This window comes from Aethina tumida, chromosome 5 (assembly GCF_024364675.1).
Source record: "Aethina tumida isolate Nest 87 chromosome 5, icAetTumi1.1, whole genome shotgun sequence".
NCBI classification, from domain to species: Eukaryota; Metazoa; Arthropoda; class Insecta; order Coleoptera; family Nitidulidae; genus Aethina; species Aethina tumida.
The window spans coordinates 10,476,502-10,499,252 of record NC_065439.1 but is presented as its reverse complement, the minus strand read 5'-3'; the positions used below and the strand labels follow the sequence as shown (position 1 = coordinate 10,499,252).

At 29.2% G+C, this 22,751-nt stretch overlaps 4 protein-coding genes across 4 annotated transcripts in view; 3 read left to right on the top strand and 1 right to left on the bottom strand.

Moving 5' to 3' along the window:
• The first annotated feature begins 1,654 nt into the window (after positions 1-1,654).
• Positions 1,655-3,232, top strand: LOC109595969 (dolichyl-diphosphooligosaccharide--protein glycosyltransferase 48 kDa subunit). The gene is made up of 4 exons (XM_020011409.2): positions 1,655-1,827; positions 1,880-2,373; positions 2,433-2,567; positions 2,634-3,232. The coding sequence occupies exons 1-4, from the start codon at positions 1,695-1,697 to the stop codon at positions 3,180-3,182; spliced, it is 1,311 nt and encodes a 436-aa protein (XP_019866968.2). The 5' UTR covers positions 1,655-1,694; the 3' UTR covers positions 3,183-3,232.
• On the bottom strand, positions 3,180-5,280 carry LOC109595968 (U4/U6 small nuclear ribonucleoprotein Prp31). Its single transcript, XM_049967197.1, has 4 exons — positions 4,609-5,280; positions 4,347-4,551; positions 3,669-4,287; positions 3,180-3,611 (listed from the first exon to the last, which is right to left on the bottom strand). Exons 1-4 carry the CDS (start codon positions 4,937-4,939, stop codon positions 3,279-3,281), a joined length of 1,488 nt encoding a protein of 495 aa, XP_049823154.1. The 5' UTR covers positions 4,940-5,280; the 3' UTR covers positions 3,180-3,278.
• Positions 5,281-5,369: 89 nt separating this feature from the next.
• LOC109595942 (spermatogenesis-defective protein 39 homolog) lies at positions 5,370-6,977 on the top strand. Its single transcript, XM_049967198.1, has 7 exons — positions 5,370-5,487; positions 5,545-5,650; positions 5,695-6,004; positions 6,054-6,078; positions 6,132-6,273; positions 6,327-6,544; positions 6,603-6,977. The coding sequence occupies exons 1-7, from the start codon at positions 5,416-5,418 to the stop codon at positions 6,903-6,905; spliced, it is 1,176 nt and encodes a 391-aa protein (XP_049823155.1). The 5' UTR covers positions 5,370-5,415; the 3' UTR covers positions 6,906-6,977.
• A 5,990-nt stretch (positions 6,978-12,967) lies between these two features.
• LOC109595970 (cerebellar degeneration-related protein 2-like) overlaps positions 12,968-22,751 on the top strand; it is a 64,098-nt gene continuing 54,314 nt past the window's right edge. The window contains exon 1 of the mRNA XM_049967170.1: positions 12,968-13,288. Within this exon, the coding sequence (XP_049823127.1) occupies positions 13,210-13,288 (79 nt within the window). The 5' untranslated portion in view covers positions 12,968-13,209. The remainder of the gene's footprint in view (positions 13,289-22,751) is intronic.

Genomic DNA, 22,751 nt, shown 5'->3' with positions numbered 1-22,751 from the left:
AATCAGTTCAGTTTTAGAATTACCTTCGCCTCATCTAGGTTGTTATCACTATTAATTGAAAAGGCGATAAGGGATTAAAAATAATAAATTATTATTACTTATATTATTATTATTAATTTATTAATCCAATATATTAACTGAATGTTTTCGAATGATTTCAAAGAAGTTCCAAACGAGACTATAGTTTTTACCTACAGGTTAACTATAGTTAACATGGTAACTGGAAACGTAAAATAAGTTTTTCAACACACAACATACGTAAATTTCTCATCAATTTTACATATTACAGGTTTACAGTTTATGGGTTTGGATCGGCCCATTCAATTATTACTGTATGATTGAATTAATTAATATTTCTTAAACGAAATTATATTGTCCGTCTTTTTAGGTCTGTTACTTCTCGAAACTTCTAATTTTTATCTTATATAGTTAAAAAGTAAATATATTTCTTATGAATGTCAAATGTTTTTAAAAGTTTTCAGATTTAGACTTTTTTCTTTAGCTTAAATAAATACAGGATCAGTACCTCGCTCGGTTCTAGTTTAACTTTAGTCACTAGTAGTAAGTATTATTTTAAACATTAACAAAAATGAAATAAGTTTTAAATAAAATCTATGAATATTTACTGAAAAAGAAAAAATACAATGCTATTAGGGAAATAATTAAATATAACAAAATTTTAACATTAAGTTTATTTGTTCCTATATGGAGTATTTCCACTAATTTAATGATCTTTTCCCTTAGTTTTTTTAAGTGTTTGGTGGTAGTGCTCTTATTTGTCTACCCATATAGTCTCATATATGTTCAATCGGACTTCCAGCTGGTCAGTTCATTAACAATTTACCTCGTCAAGGTAGTCTCTGACAATTCTTCCAGTGATATCGAGCATTTTCATGCATAAAAATAAACTCTTCACCAATAAATGGAGCAAAGGGTACAGCATGAGGTTCACTCAGCTTCCCCCAAACAATGTGTTGCAATCAATAAGGGACCTGGTACAGCACGGTACGGGGTTATATTGAATTCCATTTTTCTTCTCATGATGTCCTGGCTTATTCTTACATTATAAGTAAATGAAAACTATTCCTGCAGTAAAGTATTGGTTAAAAACCTTTATCTAAGAGTTTGGAGTCTTAAATACCGGTTTTGTTGTGGTGAAGTTATTCTTTTTCGCCCCTGTCCAGATCATTTTACATTGGTACCCGTTTCGTAAAATAGTTTACTCACTTTTAAAATCACCGATTGTGCCATATTTAGTCGACTTGATATCTCATTTTGACTTTTTCCTTCTCCGTAAAGAGCAACGGTCACCGCACAATTTACTTTTGAAATAATGAGATTATTTATTGTGTTTGTTCATTTTAAAGATTTTAAAAAGTAATCGTAAACTGAAAAATAATATCACAAGTGCAAAACTAATTGTTTTAAAATTACAAGAAATGATGTTTAGTTTTTTTCCGTTTAACGGACAAAAATAAATATTTTTGGCAACAATTGTGGAATATCAAATGGGTAAAATATGAAAGCTAATAATTTAATATACAGACTCGAAAGTTTCGAATTGAAACTGGAGACAAATTTTAAATTACGTTGTAACAGTGGTTGCCTATTAACAGTTGTTAACTGTGAGTTGTAGTCTGTGACGTTTACAAGTTTTCGATATTTGTGTGACGTGTGCGGCTTGGCCCGAAAAAATGAAGCTTTTGGGCCTTTTAACATTAATTGCGTGCGTTTACGCCAAAGCAAATGCGCAAGGAAACACTCTGGTCCTCCTGGACAATCAGGTTATTCGGGAAACCCACTCGATCTTTTTCAGATCGCTCCAAGGTACAATTTTTAGGTTAACACCCGGCTATTTTTTCATAAATAAATGTTACAGAAAGAGGCTACACGCTTACGTTTAAAATCGCCGATGATTCGTCTTTGGTACTCAGCAAATACGGCGAATATTTGTATCAAAATTTGATTATTTTTGCACCGTCCGTCGAAGAATTCGGGGGCAACTTGAGTGTCGACACCATCACGCAGTTCATTGACGACGGTGGTAATGTTCTGCTGGCCGGAAGCAGCGTAACCGGCGACGTTTTGCGTGAATTGGCGTCCGAATGTGGATTTGAAGTAGATGAAGAAGGAGCTTTTGTTATTGATCACTTGATATACGATGTTTCTGATGATGGACAACACACCAAATTGGCTTTGAGTGCTGAAAATTTAATTGATGCACCCGTTATTGTTGGCGCCAAGAAAACCATCAAACCTTTATTGTATCAAGGTACTGGCATTTTGACTGATCCTGAGAATCCTCTTGTTTTGCCCTTATTGTCTGCTGACAGTACTTCTTACAGTTACAACCCAGATCAACCCATAAAAGAGGTCAGTGTTTGATGATTAATTGTTAACTGTAGGCATTTATAGTTTATTTGATTTTTCAGTATCCTCATGCTATTGGAAAAGATACCGTTTTAATAGCTGGTTTACAAGCAAGGAATAATGCAAGGGTTGTATTTAGTGGTTCCTTAGCCTTTTTCTCTGATGAATACTTTACTTCTTCTGTTCAAAGAGCTCATGTAAGTTAACTAACAATAATTTGTATTATAATTATCTAAACTAAACATTATTTCTTGTTCCATTAGGGTAACTTGAAATCTGCAAAATCAGGAAATGAAGAGGTAGCAACATCAATCAGTCAATGGGTATTCAAAGAACATGGCCAGTTAAGGGTGAAATCCGTAAATCATCACAAAGAAGGCGAGAAATTCCCACCTCAAGATTACACAATCATGGAAAACGTGATATACACTATTGAAGTAGATATTTTAGAAAAGGGTGAATGGAAACCTTTCACTGTTGATGATATTCAATTAGAGTTTGTCAGGATCGATCCCTTCGTTCGTACCACATTACAACGTTTGCCGAACGGAAAATATCAAGCCAACTTTAAAATACCTGACGTTTATGGCGTTTACCAGTTCAAGGTGGATTATGACAGGGTAGGATACACAAGACTATTCAGCACTACTCAAGTATCAGTTAGACCTTTACAACATACTCAGTATGAGAGATTTATCTCGTGCGCCTATCCCTATTATGCTGGAGCTTTCAGCATGATGTTTGGTGTGTTCATTTTCTCATTTGTCTTTTTGCACATGAAGGAGGATGAAAAGAAATCCAAGAGTGAATAGTTTTGTATTAATTTAATTTGTCTAAGTGTAATAAAAACATTACAATATAATTATTGTTTTATTTACAATTATATCTAATACTAGTAAATAAAATAATCATTCAGGTTTTTCTGCTTTCATAAAGCCAGAAGTGTTGGAAAAATACTTCGCATTCGCCTCATTAACTTTGACTTCAGCAGCTTGAGGATTAACAATCTCCAACCCTTGTAAAGGAGTAAAAGCGACGCTTGAAGCTGTACCAGATATTTGTTTTTTAACAGTCGTGCTTCCGCCCCATATTTGTTGCTTTTGCAAATTCTTTTGAAGTGTTTTAGATATCCTAACTTTCGTTTTTTCGTCAACTTGCGGCAGTCTGATTCGCCCTGTGCCTGTCTTTCCTATAGTACCTCTTGTGTATCCCAAATCCTCTTGATAAGCATCATCTTCAATCTGTTAAAATAGTATATTAGTAAAATAAGGCAAAATAAAAAAAATGGAAAAACTTACATCAGCGAAGTTCATACGGTTCGCGTGCTTTCTGAATTCGGTCATTGCGTAACGCTCTTTCATTTTTCTGACACGCTTCCCGCCCCTTTTCTTTTTAGACTGATCTATGGGTTTCGGCAAAGGTTTGACGAATTTAACTGGAGGTGGTTCTTGCAGTTTGTCTAGTTTCCTTTCTATTTCATCTCTAAGTTGTCGACCGATCCTTCCGTCCGAAGCTTCGTGACACGCATCCACTCGTGCCGCCAGAGTTGATTTGGTTGCCACCAATCTTGCAGCCTTTCGCCTTAAATCCGGTGGCGTATTTTGTACGATTTCAGTAAAATACACAAATCCAGTATGAGGTAACATGGATGTCTGTGAGAATCCAGAGAGAGTTTTCTTCTGTTGGCCCAATAATTGGACGTTGCAGGCGGGAATTTTGGACAATCGAGTTAATCCGCCTGCGACTCCCATCAGTTTGGCGGCAATCGAAGCACCAAGAATAATGGACAAATTTGGGGCAATAAATGCCATTCTACTTTCCACATATTCATAAATTTTTAACTTAAAGTTGTTTAATTCTATCGCCATATCGCATGCCTCGTCAATTTGAGCTTTTTCTGCTTCTGTCAACATTGTGCTAAAAGAAATATTGATTGATTGATCAACTATAACTAAATATTTTGAATTAATTCTTACCCTTGTGTGGTTGAAGCAGTAACAGAAACAACCATAATGGTGGCCTGGGTTAAAAACTGCTGCAAGATTTCGTTGTTCTTGGCTTGATCCAAATCATTACCTAACTCTTTAACTGTTCTCACATACTCTAAAGGACTGACAACTAAAGACTCCAACTCCGGAAACCTTTTCTGATACTTATCTCTTGCAAATTTATGTACAGTGGCTGCAAAATATTAAAAATCAGCCACCAACTTTTAAATTAAAACAGTTAACAACTTACCAATTTCACCATCGATATCAGCAGCAATATTGTTAGCCTCAACAATCAACTGATACTCAGGATCAGATTCAACAGGCCCAATAATATCCACAGCCCTTCGAATTCTACCGCTATAACTTTCGATTTGCTTTATGATGTTAGTAAGAAGTTCGGAGTCCCGTAATTTGCACAGTTCGCGTACTGAGTTTATTTGAGTGGTGTCTTGTTCCGGAATTAGAGTTTTGATGTCCGGCTTTTCCTCTTTGACCTCCGGTTCAACTTCCATTTCCTCGTAAAGATCTTCATTGTCATTTTCTTCCAAGTCGGCCAGTAATTCATCGGCTAGAGACATCGTTTATGTTAAGAAAGTTAAAATGTACAAACGTAAACAAACGTTTTCCTGTTTGTGTCTTTTATAGGTTAAGTTTTAAAATGTCAAAATAATTTACACATTTATTTTCACTTCTTTTTCTTCGATTTATGATAAATTGTTAAAATGTTAAAAGACTTATCAACTGCAAACACAACATTAACGAATATGTAATAATAAAGTATAATTTAGGTAAATGCAGGTGTAATTGTAAAATAGGATATAGTGATAAAATTAATGGAATCTTTTAATAAAATAAAGTTTAAACGAAGGTTTATAATATTAACATAAAATATGATTGGACGGTAGTAATTAAATTTATAGGTAAGAAAATCATTAAATTTAATTTTAAATTTCTTTGAATTTGTGGCCAACTGATAAAATTGAATGTCTCTAAATTTTTTGACAATTACACTTAACCTCAACTTTAGTTTTTAGTTTAGGTATTTTTGTTTATAATGGATTCAAATGTTGACGACGATTTTTGGAACATAAGCAGTTCTTCTGGTTTTAATTTTGACGATGAAGAAGTAAAAATTTAATGAGTTTAAGACTTATATTGTGTATGTATATGTGTATATTTTCAGGAAATCGAACCTGTTCAAGATACGAGAAATTCTGTGTTTTCATCAGCTGAAACAACTTTAGTTTTACCTATACATTCGATAATATCAAAAACTGGATTAGATTTAGGTTTGTTGTTGCCTATTTTCGTATTATTTTGTTAGTTTTGTTAGTTTTAGGGGACATAAAGTCCACAAACCAAAGAGTAGTTCCTCCAATTGAGGAAACTATTAAAAAAATGTTCAATGATCAAAAATATTCTCTACATCATTACCAAACATTGGAGGAAAAGATTTTATTGCTAGATGCAGCAATTGAAACTCTTGATGGAAATATAATTTCAAAAGTTATTTTGTACATGAAGAATACGTTAAAATTGAATCTGTTCCATCATCAAATTGCTAAAAGGAAAATTGCTATTAAACATTATGCCAATTATTTAATTTCCAACAACCAGTTACAACAATTAGCTGACATGTACATGTATGTATTTAATCAAATAATATTAACACATTACATTTTTTTTTATTAGGGCAACAGGAAATTCTTCAAATTTGGTAACTATAACCAAATTATTTTGTATAAAATTTTTATTGTGTAATTTTTAAAGGTTGAATTGTTTTATTTGATTGGCAGAGATATAAACAATAAAGAACTATTACATAAAAAGTTATTGCAGTACATTATGGAACATTTACAGAGAGTTGGAGGTGATGAGAAGGGAGAACTCTATGATCATTTAGAATTTTTTCGTAAGATAAACTTGTAAAAGTTAATATGTTAGTATTTAAATGTGTATTTTTAGAATGGCAAATTGAAAATCGTCAAAACAGCAGTTCAGTTATAGAACAATTGGCCTGTTTATGTAAAACTGAGTGGACCAAAAACAAAAACAATAATGATAATATTATGGAGTTTAAAAAGAAATTAAAAATTGATGATTTCAGTTTTGAATGGGTGGTTTTAAATACACTGGCTAGCATGGAACTTTGGCCTCAAATTTACAATTTTTTTATAAAACCTGTATGTTTATTTATTAATAATATTATGTACTTTATGAAATAATTAAATTATATTTTAGAACTGGTTGACTAAAAAACAAAGTTTGAAAAGTGTGATAAACCCCGAATTGTTTGTCTATGGTTTGAGTAGACACAAACCTTCAAAAGACATATTACAACAATATTTATCTTTTATAAGTGACAGTGATACAAGCATCAGTTTAGCTCAAAAATTGGATTGTCACAAATTTGTCATACATCAATATATAAATCAAAAAAATAAAAGCTCTCTAGTTGATTACAAGAATAAAGTACCACCACAATCTGAGGAATATTTTTTGATTGAACATGCTTTGCAAACTTTACCTAATCAAAGGATGTAACAAGTGAATATTTTTATATTGTTCAAATTATATTTATTGAAATGTTTATGTAATAAAAAAATATATTTATTATTTGTTGTCACTTAATTATTTTCAATTTCATCGAAATCTTCGTCGCATTCTGTAAATCTTGTAGTTGTGAACAAACTAAGATAATTTGCAACGGGATTTTTAAGAATGTAATCGTCGTAGTTAAAACTTTGTAGATATTCAGAGTCTTTCATGTTTGGTTCGGCGACTTGAAAGGAAATTTTTAAACCTGATTTATCACTGGTAGTGGACGGAATTGCGTGAGAGGAAGTCTGTACTTCAATTTCTGTGGACGAAACTATTTCAGAGTCTTTCAAAACTCTCGTAGTCGCCTTTTCTGTCACACTTTTAAATGTACAAGTAGACTTATGATTTAGGTCTCGACAGACGCAGTTGTCGCTGAAATAATTCACATCATCACAGTTGCAAATATCCAAACCGTTCAATCTACAAACTGTACAAGTAGTGGATTTGTGCGACTGGAAATTTTCGATGTACCAAGCTTGATGATATTGACTCTTTTCTAAAGTTTCGCTTTTCGTTGTATTAAATTCGTGTTCTTCGGTATCGGCCTTTACTTGTGCGGATATATCTATCGTGTCTGAGTTTAGTTCTTGGATTTTTACTTTACTGGTGTTCTGTTGTGCTTCTTTCGTTGATTGTATTAAAGATTTTGAGATAATTTCTGTTGGATCTGATGAGGTTGTGGGAACTGACGGTCTAACAGTGTTTTGGGAGAAATCATTATAACTAACACGCCTGAGCTTATTCTTGCATTGTGCAGCGCATTGCACTATTTTATCGTTTAAATTATAACAAATTTGCTTCTTTAACATATCATCGATCGTTTTTCTTCTACTTGGACTTGGTATAATTGTAACAAGTTTTTCGTCCGAAATTTTATCAAGATCGATTGAAGGAACTTTTTTGATATCCTGTTCCTTTTCGGATTTTTTCAAGTTTTCGATATTCATGTTAGGTTCAGTCAAATTGTGAACCATTAAGTGTGTTTGCATTTCTTTTTTAAGAATCATCCATTTAGTGCCAGAGCTTAAAACAAAATCACCTCTTTTTTGCAGCGGCAAACTTGTTCGCTTATCTCTAGCTTTAATGTGTTTAAGAGCGTTAGCTTCTTCCCAAGATTGCTGTTTTATTAACTTGGCATTGCAACAAATCACTAGTTTCTCCGAAAGAATGGTTAAACCAGGCATTTGCATGATGCATTTAATGTGGAACCGAGTTTTGCAAACCAGACATTCCACACAATCACCATAAAGCATTCTCCTGCAGTATTTGCAAATAACAGAATTGTCATTATCCGTCAGGCACAATTTGTTCGCCAGTTGTTCTTCAAGTAGATTTTGAAGAATCGACGTTTGCCTCAGCAAATTTTTGATAAACAAGTAATTAATTTCGTTTTTATTTCCGGCCACCGAATTAGTTTTGAAATCAAGAAGAACATTGAGCGACTTATCCTGTAAAATTCGTGTCGTTGATGTTGAGCAACTTTTGTAATTGTTCATTTTGTCCATAATTTTCGTGTATTTTTCATCTAGAATCGCTTTGGATAACGCTAATTGTTTTTTGACGTTTTGCGTTGCTGTAGGATTAACACTCCTCTTCTTATCCAACTTATTATTATTAATTTTTTGTACGGGTTTTATGCAACATTTTACCGTGTTGTTGGGCCCTATAATCAAACCGGGCACGTGCACCAAACAGGCATAGTGATAGTTCGCTTTGCAAATACTGCATTGAGTCTTTATACCGCGGAAACCCTTTTTGCACACCTGACAGACTGCTTTAAGATTCGTGGACATCTCCGTCTTATTCACTGTTATGTTTCGATTGCATGATGAAGATGATACAAGACTGTTTTGGCTATGGGACTTTATACATTGTGATTTTTGATTAATTATTTGACATTACTTGACAATTTAGGCGTGTGACATTTTCCATTCCTGTCCATATAAACAATATTCATTAATCGCCTATGTGTGAGATCATCGTGATTAATAAATATTCAAATCATCCATTTCCTGGGTGTAATTAAATCCGAACATATCGTTCCGTTTTTTTTTGCGAGCAATTTCACCGGTTAAAATCGAAAGGTCGCCGCAGGTTGTTGCGGAAAGTAAAAACAAGATTGGGAAAAAATCGGCACGAATTTGGAGCGGAGTCAAGGAACTACGAAACGGGGAAAGTAAAAAATTAAAATTTGCCCTTTTTGGTGTCGGAACAATAATAACAAAACAGCGAGAACGAAAACATTGTAGATCCAATGCGATGCGTTTGATTTCTAGAACAATTAATGTGAGTAACTGTAGTTGTTGATCTTTAATTACCGAAGGATACGTAAACTGTGTTATTACATCAATTTAAACGTATTAAATAATTTACTGCGATTGAGCAAGTGTGTCAGACTCGCATATTAATTATTTATTTTCATTTTTTATGCGGGCTCGATAACAATAATTTTAGAGGATGCGGAGCAGTTTTTTATTTATGAAAGTAAGATTATTTGTTGCGGCATCCCATGCGATTTTCAAACTGTATTTATGGAGATTATAGAGAATTTCGGTTTAAATATATTAAATATGAAGAGTTTTTTATAAGAGTTTAATTGTTTTTTTTTTGTTGAAAACTTAGCAGCAACCAATAAAAAATTGGGATAAATCTGTGCAATTATGCGAAATGTATTATTCACAACATACCATACTATTCTCAATGGTATTTACGGGATTACGGAGAATTTAGATTTAAATATTTAATGTAAAGAATGTTTCTACGGAAAATTAATACTTGATTAAAAAATTGTCAGTAACAATTGAAAATTGTGATGTCAATTTCAAGTGTTTTAAAGATTCTGTCGAATTAATATTTAAATATACCGATTGGAAAGCCTTTGATCCTACTGGATTTTGAGAGAGACATTATGCACGACAGAGACGGTAAACGATTCTTACTACGAAGCAAATTTGCAGACTTTAACTGTCTCTGTCTTGCATGATGTCTCTCTCAAAATTGACACGGATTAAACGGTTTTCGATTGGTATAAATATGAAGGACAGTTCTATTCTAATCTAAACCAATATTTAATTATTTTTTTAAATAAATGCTTACCATTAACTAACGAAAAATTATGTTAAAAATGCAGTTACGTTAATTTAATTTAGACTTGTTTACTTGATAATTCGAACTAAATACGCAATCTTGTATAAGTCGAATTTCTCCTGCTTCAGGTGAACTCTTCGAGGTTTTTCCTTTCCGATGATACCTCTCTTATGCCCGAATGGCATACTGTCGACAACAATTCTAATAATGCTGGAAACTCCAACAATTTATGGATGATGTCGTGTGTCGTTGTATCTATTGATGAAAAATATAAGCGTATAAAAGAAATCGTAAATGGTTTGCGCAAGAAAGAGAAAAAAGATCTAAATATGAAAATGCCGGCAAGGCGATTATAGAATGGTTTAAAGCAGAATGAAGCCAAAACTTGTCTATATTTGGATTGCTAATTAAAGAAAAAGTGTAGTAATAATAATGATTGTATTATGAATTACATATTTTATAGGATTTAAAATGTTATTTAGGTGATATATATGGTAATATACTCTACTAGTAACTTATGTAATATACAGGTTATGAATACGTATAGTATTGGCAGAAAGTAGAGCAACTTTTTTAAAATTCGAATAATTTTTGTCCTGGTTATTGTGTTAAAAAATGTATATTGAAAATTAAGTTATCTTTATAAATTTAACAATTACATAGTTAGTAATTTTACTAATAATTATTTGTTTTGGCCTAGCAAATAGTAGAGCAACTTATGCTATTTAAAGTTTTTTACCACAAATAATTTGTAATTAGTATTTTAATTAATTCTACATTAATATATTGTAAAATCCCCAATATTATGAATAACTTCCCAACACCTTTTTTAAATGGAAAGCTACATATGGTCAATAATATTTGGATCCATATTTTGTCAAGACTCTTGCAGAACCATGAATAAATCTTGGTGATTTACTCTTTGTGTTTTTTTTTTTTTTGTTCACTATCTCCCATAAGTTTTCAATGAAGTTTAGATTGGGAAATTGAGATGGCCAGTTCATAATATTATTTTTTTCCCTCAAAAGCCACTGCTTCAAATATTGAAATTGAAACGTGCTTCGGTCGTTATCTCGTTGAAAATAAAGTTTTAGTGAAATATTTTTATCTGAAAACGGTACCATATTGTTCTTAAATATTCCTTTATATATAAAAAGATCCATGATACTCTCTATTCAAAGGAGAGGACCCATTCCTAATCTCGACTTGTCGCCGTGTTTAACAGTGAGTATGGTAAATTTTGGGTTAAATTTTTCAAGAATAGGTCGCCTTACATATAAAATCCCATCACTGCTAAGCAGATTTGATTTCATCACTCTACTTCGCTCGTTTCCAATCATTTAAAGTCCAGTGTAAAAGGGAACTGGTAAACTCAACTCTGGTTCATCTGTTCTTCCCTGTTAGTAGTGTTTTTTTGATTTGGGCTTCTCACATGAAGCCCCACTGTAGTAATCAGTCCTTGAAGAAATAATTCCAAGTTGTGTCTCAAGTAGAGCTTTTATTTTACTGGAATTCAGGAAAGGATCTTTTTTGGAGCAAGATAAAATTTGTTTATCCTTAAACCTATTGGTTTTTCTTGATCTTTCAGTTTTATTTTTACCTTCCACATCACCAAATCTTGAAAATTATTGTAAAACACGCGTTACAATCAAGCGATATTCATTTTTCTTTTATCGTATTGAAAGAATGATACAATCTGTGAGTTTAATTTGGAAAATAATTTTTTCCACGAGGTACTATATACTCTATGTAACTAAAAATTATTGTGGATTTAGTAAAGATTAATGACATTTAGTTGCTATACTTTTTACCAGCCGAATATTTAGTTTTTTGATTTATAGCTAACAGAATTATTTTTAATACATGAAATATTCACCGATATGTTTGTATACAGTGTGCTCATTATTGGTATAAATTATATTAGATTTGTAGTGTATTTTTAAAGTTGCTCTACTTTCTGCCAATACTGTACATCATACTTGCATCACAAAGAAAGTCTTTTTTTTGGAAAATTATGGTTCGAGTTATCTAAGTTTGACTGTATATTAAATATGGAGAATTTTATTATGATTAATACTTCATTTTTTATCAAAATTTATTATTTGTAGCATCCTAAACCAATGTCTTGTTTGTTTTTGTAAAGATTCTCGAAAATTTAGAGTTAAATATATGAATGTAAAGAATTTTCTATAATTAATTAATATTTCATTATCTTTTTTTAATAAACTTATTAGTAAGGTAAAGAAATATTCTGATAAAGATGTGTATTTTACTATACGTACGTCCATTTTCAATTGTTTTATGAACAATTTATATTTAAATATATTAAATATGAAGTATTTTATTTTTTATGAATCCTTAATTCTTAATTGTTTTTTACTAGCTAGCAGTTTACTGATAATTGACGAAAAATTATGATAAAAATGATGAAATAAGTTTTATAGTCTCATATGTCATTTTAAGCTGTATATATGGACATTATTCAACATTTTGATTAAAGTATAATAAATTCGAAGTATTTTATTTTTTTTGAATAATTAATACTTTATTTTTTACTAACAGTTTATAAGTAACTAACCAAAAATTGTGATAAAAATGCGAATTTATGCGAAATTTATTATGAGTAGCCCATGAATATGAAAGACTTAATTGTTATTTTACTAGAAAACACATTTATTACAAGTAGCCAATAAAATAATATAGTTTTTATTAATAAACGACGAACGAACGTAAAACAAATTAATTTTATAAGAATATTTTTCTGTGTGTGTGATGATGTATGATTGCCTAACGTCTCAAGATACCGAGAGGCCGGACCATTTGGGATCAGTAGCCGGCACTGTGAAAAGGTCTCGTTCCTGCTGGGGCCGAACCGCACAACCGAATCGAAATCCGGCGTCAGTCTCGTTTCGTGATCGCAGCAAAGTGCTCGGACCAAAGTGAACAGGTATCGCGGAATTCGGACATGCGCACAGTTTCGCCCGACCGGCGTCTTAACATGTGCAGCGGGATTAGCAGGAATAGGTACACACGTTAAACAAGACCGGAATGATTGGATATCGATGCACGCGTTCCGACGATGATCAATAAGTGATTGGATTTTTCGATATATATTTCGTTTTCGGGTTATATTATTTGGTTCCAAGGGGGTTAGGGAAACATGGAGCCGAACCAGGACATGGACATGGAGATGGAGTGGTCGATGCTCAACACTACCATTTCCGAATGGAGCGAGGAAGGTTAGTTACGTTTTCATATTTTACTTTTGTTTATTATGAAAAAAATGCCAACTCCCAGATGAATAGTCCAACGGTTGAACTATGGTAAAGGTGATCATTTTAACTTGCCGTCTTATTTGGTTCATCTTTTTGTGTGTTTTTTTGCTAGTGTGGCAACACAAATATAATACTCTTTTATATATTAATAATATTTAGATGGCAAACATATAAATAGATGAAATTATTATGTAATTAAATGTTTTTAAAATATTTAAAAGGGTTGCAATTTATTTATTAAAACTTAGTGTGAAAAAAATTGTATTAATTGATGAAAGTTTAATTTTAATATTAACAATCTCGTTTTAAGTTACTGAATTCCATGCAGAAAACATTCTATGACTCATTAAATTATTTTAATAGTTTATTAGTTGAAAACATTCATTTATTAGTCTCAACAGTCATTAGAACACATAAGGTACAAAATCCGGATGGTCCATAATGATACCCGTAGATGCAGAAATGTTACAATCTAATCGCCTTCGGAAACGGGGTTCCTAGGTCACAAAAAATCCACCTGGCAACTTTCAAAAAGGGCATTTAGTTATATTACTTGTGAATGTGCACGTTTTCCTCGTAATTTATTCATACTTTCCAGGGATTTTTGTGCCGGTGGGATTTTTGGCATGACCTACATCAACTATTCCTATCTAAGATTTTTTTCCATTTACGCACACTTTTCGTTAAATTGTTTATTGGATTTGATTGCGAAATTTTTTACCTATTTAATAAAATAGGAAAATTATTGTTGGGAACGTTTTATTGGTAATTATCATTTTTGACAAGTAATAGAAAATGTTTCTGTGTTAATTAATATTTTATATGAAAAACTTGTTTATTACAATATTTTATTAGTTACATGTAATAAATTTAAGTTAATTATACGGGTATTAAATTTTACTTAAAAGATATAGAGTTGCAACAGTCAATAACACTCTAAAATAAGTATGAATGTGTTGCAAGTAAAACATTGCTTTTATCTAAGTTTATGTAAAAGTAAAAACTTATTTTTACTAACATTTTGTTTGCTGCATATTCAAATACACTTAGTAAATTATATATATCTTCGTTGGGTCATTGTTGTACATAAAAAATAGTAGACAATAAAAGTTTGTATATTTTCTTGAACCCTTTTTTAAGAAGTTTAGAAATGAAGCATTTAAAACGTACAAATTTTCATCTTCAGTAAAACCTATATTTTTATCACGTCGTACGTTCCACAATTGAAAATTTGGAACAAGGCGTTTTGGACAGGACACATTAAAATTCCACGTATGGAATAAACAGTTAACACTAAAATTCCTGTTAGTATTATTACTGTATTTTTAGTTATAATAAATATCTTCTGTAACATTTATTGATAAAAATAAATAAAGAAATTTTGTTTTTAGTCATACAATAAGAATAATATGACTATTAATGGTGACGATGGTTTGTTGAATCACCTGTTTATTTAATAATGTAATACTTTATGTTGATTTAAGTATGTATTTGAATTTTTAAATAAACTGCAATTTTGGGATAGAGTGTTAATTAAAACAATTAACTTTGTTGTCAATAAACGTATTGAGGAATTTGGGCTCATAATCTTAAAATACTAATTAAGTTGCCTGACGCGAAATATTTGAAGCAACAAACATGGATCTAAATATAACCGAAAATAGACCTTCACGAAATAATTTCATCAATTCACTTTAACCATTAAATAAAATCGAAAGGATATGGATTAAATTTAATCTGATTAATAATTAATTTCGTTTTCCAATCAATTTTATAAATTAATTGAGCTTTTACTTTATCTTATTAGAATGTTGTTTTTTTGTAAAGGTGCTGTAACATTTATATTGTATTTTAATATGACATTTAAACAATTTAAAAAAAACTTGTTTAATCTTTTAAATAAAACTTCAATTGGTGTTCTATTGTTGATAATTACTTAACTTTGTGCTTAGAATAATTTATTGTAATTGTACAATTGGAATTCTTTCAAGTGATTCGGGTTATTTGTAAATTGAATTTGGGATTGTTGTTGCAAAATGTGTAGTTTGTATCCTTGAACCGAAGATTTATGATTAAACTTTCCAAAACTGTTTAAAACGTTTTTAAACATTTAAAATATTCAATTTGGTTATAAAAAATAACATATGGGAAACTGATGATTTATATAAATGTTACTTTGAGAAAAGTGATTGGTGATTTTTCCGGTTTCAATAAAGTAAATGGAAAGTTGTCGGAAATAAATTTTGTGTTTATCTTCTAACAAAGCTCTTGCCGGATGTTTTAAAGTAATCGAAAGCAAATAAAAAAATATTCAATGGTTTAATAGTTTAGGATGTCTTAAAATGATGTACGAAACAATAATTAACATATTTTGAGTTAAAAATTGTAGACCAAAATGTCTGTATAAAATAAACGTTTTTTAAATTGAGTTAATACGTTTAAACTCTTGAATTTGTTTTTGGTTAGTAATTAAACTATGTTCCCTGTTTTTGAAATTAACCCGAAAAAATTAATTCTTTTTAATAAAATTCTATATAATTTTTAATCTAACTAACTGTTTTGAATATCTTAATTTTAAGATGAAAAATTATCTACAAAGAAGCCTTCGAAATATACGTTGATGAAAATAGAAAGCTTTTAAAAAAGATTTACCTTTTTAGAAAAAATAGCTATAAATACAAATTTATATCTAAATCTATGTTATTAAAAAATTGATTTTTTGACTACTTATTACTAATTATCTAATATTTTTATATTCTTAATAATTTAAATATGTTAAATATTTCAAATATTTTTTGAAACATTCAAATATTTATCAAATATTTGTGATACTTATTATTATTTTGAATATTTCAAATAATTATAATAATATTTCTAATAATTTGAATTTTAATACTTTTTTTATAATTTTCTAATAATAATTCAAGTATTTGAAATATTTCAAATATTATTGTATAATATTGAATAAATTAAACATTTCTGTAGTTTTTATATGTTTAATAATTCGAAGTATATTGGTCAGTTGATAGAAATGTTTAAATCCATGAATTTTAATTATCAAATTTTTAAGTTTTAATTTTTTTCAATGCATTTCGGTATTAGGATTTTCGAGTTAAAATTGCACTGACTATATCATTAATTAAACATATTCCAAGAATTATCTTTGTATTAATAAGATTGACAACAATTAATACAGAGATTACGAAATGAAATATTTCTTCTGATTCACTTAGAATACAATGGACAAAACGGTAAGAAAAAGAAATAATAGAAATCGACGTTTAATATACGTTAATTAATGGACACCCGATTTAAATATATTAATGTAATTATAAGAAAAGTCCGAAGTAACAATGATAATTTCTTTGGGGCTTTCTACGAACAATATCGATGGACATTTCACACATATTAATGCCATTATGTATTTGAGTCAGTTACCTAAGAGTTTCACATTATTCAACTCTCGTTCTTTGCATATCTCGAATGCTGATCACATATCCAATCATTTTTTTGTTTCGCGTCTATTTTCGTGCCGTGATTTCATTCGAATCTGTGCAAATATTGACTTGTACATCAAATCAAAAATTACGACAATTATCAATTAGAAAGTACAACACACCTGCGAACTGGTTGTGCCAAAAATCGCGAACGTTCGATTAAGGAAAAAATTGTCGCGCACACCTTTATTGTTGTTGTAAATTTTTATCTCCATTTTTGGACCGACACTTTCTATTTTAAGATAAAACCGAACGATTCATTTGCTCGCAGCTACGATAATTAATTATGCGTGTTGAACTTTTCGTTTGACTAATGTAAACGTAAACTGTTGCGTAATCGAAAAACGGAAAAAATTTTACTATTTGTTGAAAGAACTAATTGAAACGTACAGTTAATTTCGATTTTAAGCATATGTTTGACACGCACATGTATGTAAATAAATGTCAACGTAAATGTTATGTCGTTTATGTAAATTGATTAATTGCTACTTTCAAACTTCAAATAATTATTTGATTATTGATATTTCTCATATTTCGTATATTTACTATAACTATTGTAAATTTTTTATATTTTGTGCTTTAGTTATTTGAAATATTTTTATCAAAATAATTTATATTCTTAATATATCTGCCATTTATCTAAAATTCTTGATGATTATTGTATAATATTCTTAAAATTTCAAATATTTCTGGTGTTTATTAATTTCTATTTATTTAAAAATTTTGAAATTTGTCATCCTCTATTTTGGGAAATTATTGTACAATATTTTAAATATCTGAAATATTTTAAAATTTTATATATTATACTTTGCATAATATATTAATAATAATTGATGTAATTTGAATATTACAAATTTGCAAATAATAGTCTTACTAATCTTTATATTTTAAAGAATTATAAAAGGATTACAACATGTTTCCATTGCTTTATTTAAATATTGAAATTAATCAATTTAAAAAATGTTACTAATGAATTTGATAATCTAAACATCATTTAGTCAATGTTCATTATTTTAAATATTTTTATTAAAATATTTTATACTTTTAATATATCTCATATTTTTAATATTCCTATCATTTCACATATTTTAGTAATTTTTCATAATTAATATTTTTTATGATTTTTTCATTTTATATAAAATTTTTGATGTTTATTATATAATATTCTTAAAATTTCAAATATTTCTGGTATGTTTTAAATTTTAATTATTTAAATATTTTGAAATTTATATATAATATAATTTTAAATATTATATTTTGAATAATATATAAACAATAAGACTTGCAAATAATAATTTTACTAATCTTTACATTTTAAAGAATTATAAAAGGATTACAAAAATTTTCCATTGTTTTATTTAAATATTTAAATTAATCAATTTAAAAAAGTTGCTAATAAATTTAACAATCTAAACATCATTTTGTTCCCTTCCTTAGAAATGTCACCAGTCCAATTAATCCTGTTGTAAGATACTCAAAAATACATATACTTTAAATAATCCGTATTATTATTCGATTATTATATCGAACTGTTCAATTCATTGAACCACACTCAACGATTTAATTAATCATTGGAATAAAAAATCAAATGCAGTTGTAAATAAAAGTTCTGCATTCCTTTATATAACACAAGGACGATTGCTAAACATAATAATAGATAAAGCCATTAAAAATGTTAATTTTCTCAACGATCACATATCAATAGGTTTAAAAAAATAGTACGTGATGAGGATTTAATTGTTTAATCGCAGGATTTCACTGGAACAAGCCGAATTAATTCTCTTGATTCGTTGTGGGAATGATCGGAAGAAGAAAGCAATTACCTCACGACTTTTCATCGTTTACCACTTATCTTATGCAAATTCGTAATTAAATGGATTCGCAGTTTAACCGTTTGTTTTTGATTATGATTACGCGAAATAATTTTTTCGATTTCGTGTTGTGCTAATCAAATAGCCGACTTTCTATTTATCGACGATGAAATGAAAAAAATGTAATGCACATTTACCAGTATTATACAATTGCTGTTTGATAACACTCACACACATACACACACACACAACGTTTTCATAATTTAGTAATACTAATAATAATATAATAATAATTTCAGCTTGAGGCAATGAAAGAAAATTTTCAAAAAATTTTTGCGTTCTTCAGTTGCATATAATCGCTGGGAATTTTTCGAAAAATGGGTTGTGTAATGCGTGTAATTTGTTTATCGACAATTGAATACGACCTGTTCATAAATTGTCTACTTATTAATTTAATTGCGGTTCACGTTAGCACGCAAAGAAACATGACGTGGGATAAAGAAAGTATTCGATGATTAGGGCTCTTAATTTGCGTCGTTAATGCCTAATCTTCCATTACGTATAATGAAATTTACATTTCAACTAACTGAAATAAGATATGTATATAAAATTTTTTGTTATAAAAAGTATACAACGAAAGTGAGATTGATTAACTTTAATTTTCTAAATGAAACCCTACAAATATTATTCCGTTTTTAAATTTTACTTGAAATTCTGGATTCACTAAACATCAAATCATTTCTCAATGGCCATTTACTTTTTAGATAATTTACTAGATAAGTATAGAAGTTTTTTAAAAGACATTCACATGACGTGACTAATTAAAAAGTTTGTTACTAAGTTATTAAGAATAATAATTTTGACAAGTTTATATTTGGTATACACATTAAGAAAAGAGTAGCTTATCAAGTGACATTAATGATATTCTAAAATAATGAAAAGGCTGTTGGGTATTTTTATGTAATTTTTCTTTATTTAAATATAATAACTTTCTTATTTCAAATACAGTGATCATAATATTTTCACGCCATTTGACACGTAATTTTATTCTCTATTGTTATTTTGTAGTATAATCTATACCTAAAATGAATACTAACTTAATGACTTACTACCAAAAAATGTGATAAAACGCTCGTCCGACTCGTGTGTGTTGTCACAAGTGTATTTTGGATGTTTCTACAATTATTTTAAATATATTTTTATAATGTTGTGGATAAGTTACATTACAACTCTTGGTAAATCAGACATTTTAATTAATGTGTGAACATTTTTTGTAAAAATTAAACACAATTGAAATTTTGATAGGAATAATGCTGATTGGTATCTCGAATGTCTGTTAGAGTAAAGAAAATTAAATATAAAAGATAAATCGAAGAAAATTATTTCCTTTGATTATTTATTTCATTTCGTTACGTGAACCTAACAAAAAAAATATGGAAAATGTCTCAATATAAATAACTAAATATCCTAAATACATCTAAAATAATAAATTGGATTTTTCTGTTTATCTTTCAGATCCACTATTATTAATGATATTTATTATTAATTATACTTATGGTATATTTATTCGATTCACTGTTGATAATTTGGAGTTTTACTTCATTTTGTTTAGCATGTTATGGTTCTAGTTATCTAAGTTTTACTGAATCTCAAAAACAAATGAAAATAGAAAAACGCAGTTAGTCATTTTGAGTATAATTCAAAAATGAAATAATATTTGAAAAAAGGTGATTTAAATTTCAGAGCAAAACAGATTCTACGACAATTTCTATTTTTTTAATAAGGTAAACAACCTAGTTAACACTGCAACCTTAAAATTGAGAACGTCATAAGCTCATTAAATTAACATAATAAATTTCATTAAATCCACATTAATTAAATAAACATAAAAATTATATTGTTTTATCACAGTGAAATTATTTAAATGCGAATTTGTTGAATATTTTTGCAAGTTTCTGTACTTTGATAGATGTGCTACTTTTCAGCTAAATTTAACATTCAATTCTTTATTAATATTTCATTGTTCAGGAACCTGTCATAAAATTTATACTTCTCTAATTACCTTAAAAATAAGATAATCTAATAAAAAGAATGGGAGTTCCCATCAAAATTTCGATCACGATCGTTCAATGTGTGAACGTGTGATAATCCGTCGCAGGAGATATTGTCAACCAGTTTGGGTCACTGTCCTGCGAAATATTCGACGCGAGCTAGACAGACGCTGCGCCAACCAACTTGGCCAGCTCGTCTTCTCGACCATCGTTAACATCACCGACTTACGCGCCTAAATCCATTCATGCGACCATTCTAATTATCCCACAATGCTTTTGCACAATTAAATATCGATTATAAATGATTTAATCCTATTTTGATTTGAAAAATGTTTGTTTTAAAGACCACTTTTTGTCTGGAATTTCGATAAATGTACAAAATATTTAATTTACTATTTCAATTAAGAAGTAACTGAACAAGGAATGTTAATTAATTTAATTGTGTACATGTTTTTAATTTTACGTAAGCCTTAACTCAATTAAATAACACAAAAGCCAAAGCTAATTTATTTTTTTTGTTCTTGTTTTAGGTAAGCGAACTCATTTATTTGGGTCAACAATGTTATTATTGCAAATTGTAAGTAAATTTAACATTTAAATTGAATTATATTGTTTCCTGATTGTTTTACACCAACATACTGGCTGACTAATTAACTATTTCTTTAATTTACTGCTTTTTTCATTAGCTTGTTACATATTTTTATTCATTATTTATTTTATTAAAAAAGAAATGAATTGTAAATGATTAATTTATCTTGTTGAACAATTCGCATTTAATCGAGAAATGCAAGACGAACAATTGACGAGAAAATGTTCGTGTCTTTTCCATTTGTGTAACGGTAAAATTGTAATAACAAATATGCACAATAAATTACTATGAACTATAGCACTGCATGTTTACGATACTGTTTATTATGCAACGAATGTTTTCTATGATTTACAGCATCCGTTCGAAATTAAGGCTCGTCCAGGCTCTTATGTAAAATGATATATTCTGTCCGATTTTATAATTAATTGTTATACCGACAGTTTTGCCAGAATTGCATTATTATGATTATGACGAATATTCAAAATAATTCCCCTTAATGAACTGTTTGATAAACATGCAACGTTTTGTATTTTTGCAAGTGTATAATACTTATCTAAAAATTTTATCTAATTTAACAATCGTTATACATGATGATGCTGTTTTTTTAATTGTTCATTAATTACCCGGATTGTATCGGATGTATTTTTATTAAATAATTTCAACGTTAATTAACAATTATTATTAATTTAAACCGACCCAGTTATGTTATGCAAACGAAATATGTTTGTTAATTTTGCATCGTTACTAATTTTCGTAAAAAATTAAGGTGTGAATAATTTACACCTGCAACTTTTATAATTGTTATTAAAAATGGTAACGGTTCGTTCCAATTAGCGCATTGTTTATGATTTAAAATTTTCTAGTCGGACGATCTCTCGACCATTCAGTTTCTAATTTATTTTTCAATTAATATTTAATTGTGAAAATTGTAATAATTCAAGAGTGCCTACTTTTCTGAAAAAATATTGAAATTTTAAATTTTTTGGTTCAATTTAAGATAATTTCATTTAAATTATGGTTGTTTTGATTTATGTTCAATAATTATTAGGTAATAACGACCTTCGTTCTATGGGAATTACAATATGCCTTTTGGTGTTCACGAATTTCACCTGTAACAATTTGTTTATATTTATTAAGATTAGTTGTTCGCTTAAACCGAATTACCTCTCGTAATATGTTTAAATTATGCAATTTACTATTTATGCGTTTCAGATTTAATAATAAATTTTATATATATATATATATATATATATATATATATATATATATATATATATATATAACGCTAGAAACAAAGAATGAAATTAAAAGTAGAAACATAATATCTGTTCTTGTGTCTTCCACCCAATAACTATTATACATCCAACCTTTTCAAACAAGTAGAAGACATCTTGAAAAATGTTCTATAAACTTCTCTTACGTTTCATATATTACAATCGACTTTGTTGTACTACTCTTTTCTTATCAATTATACTTTGA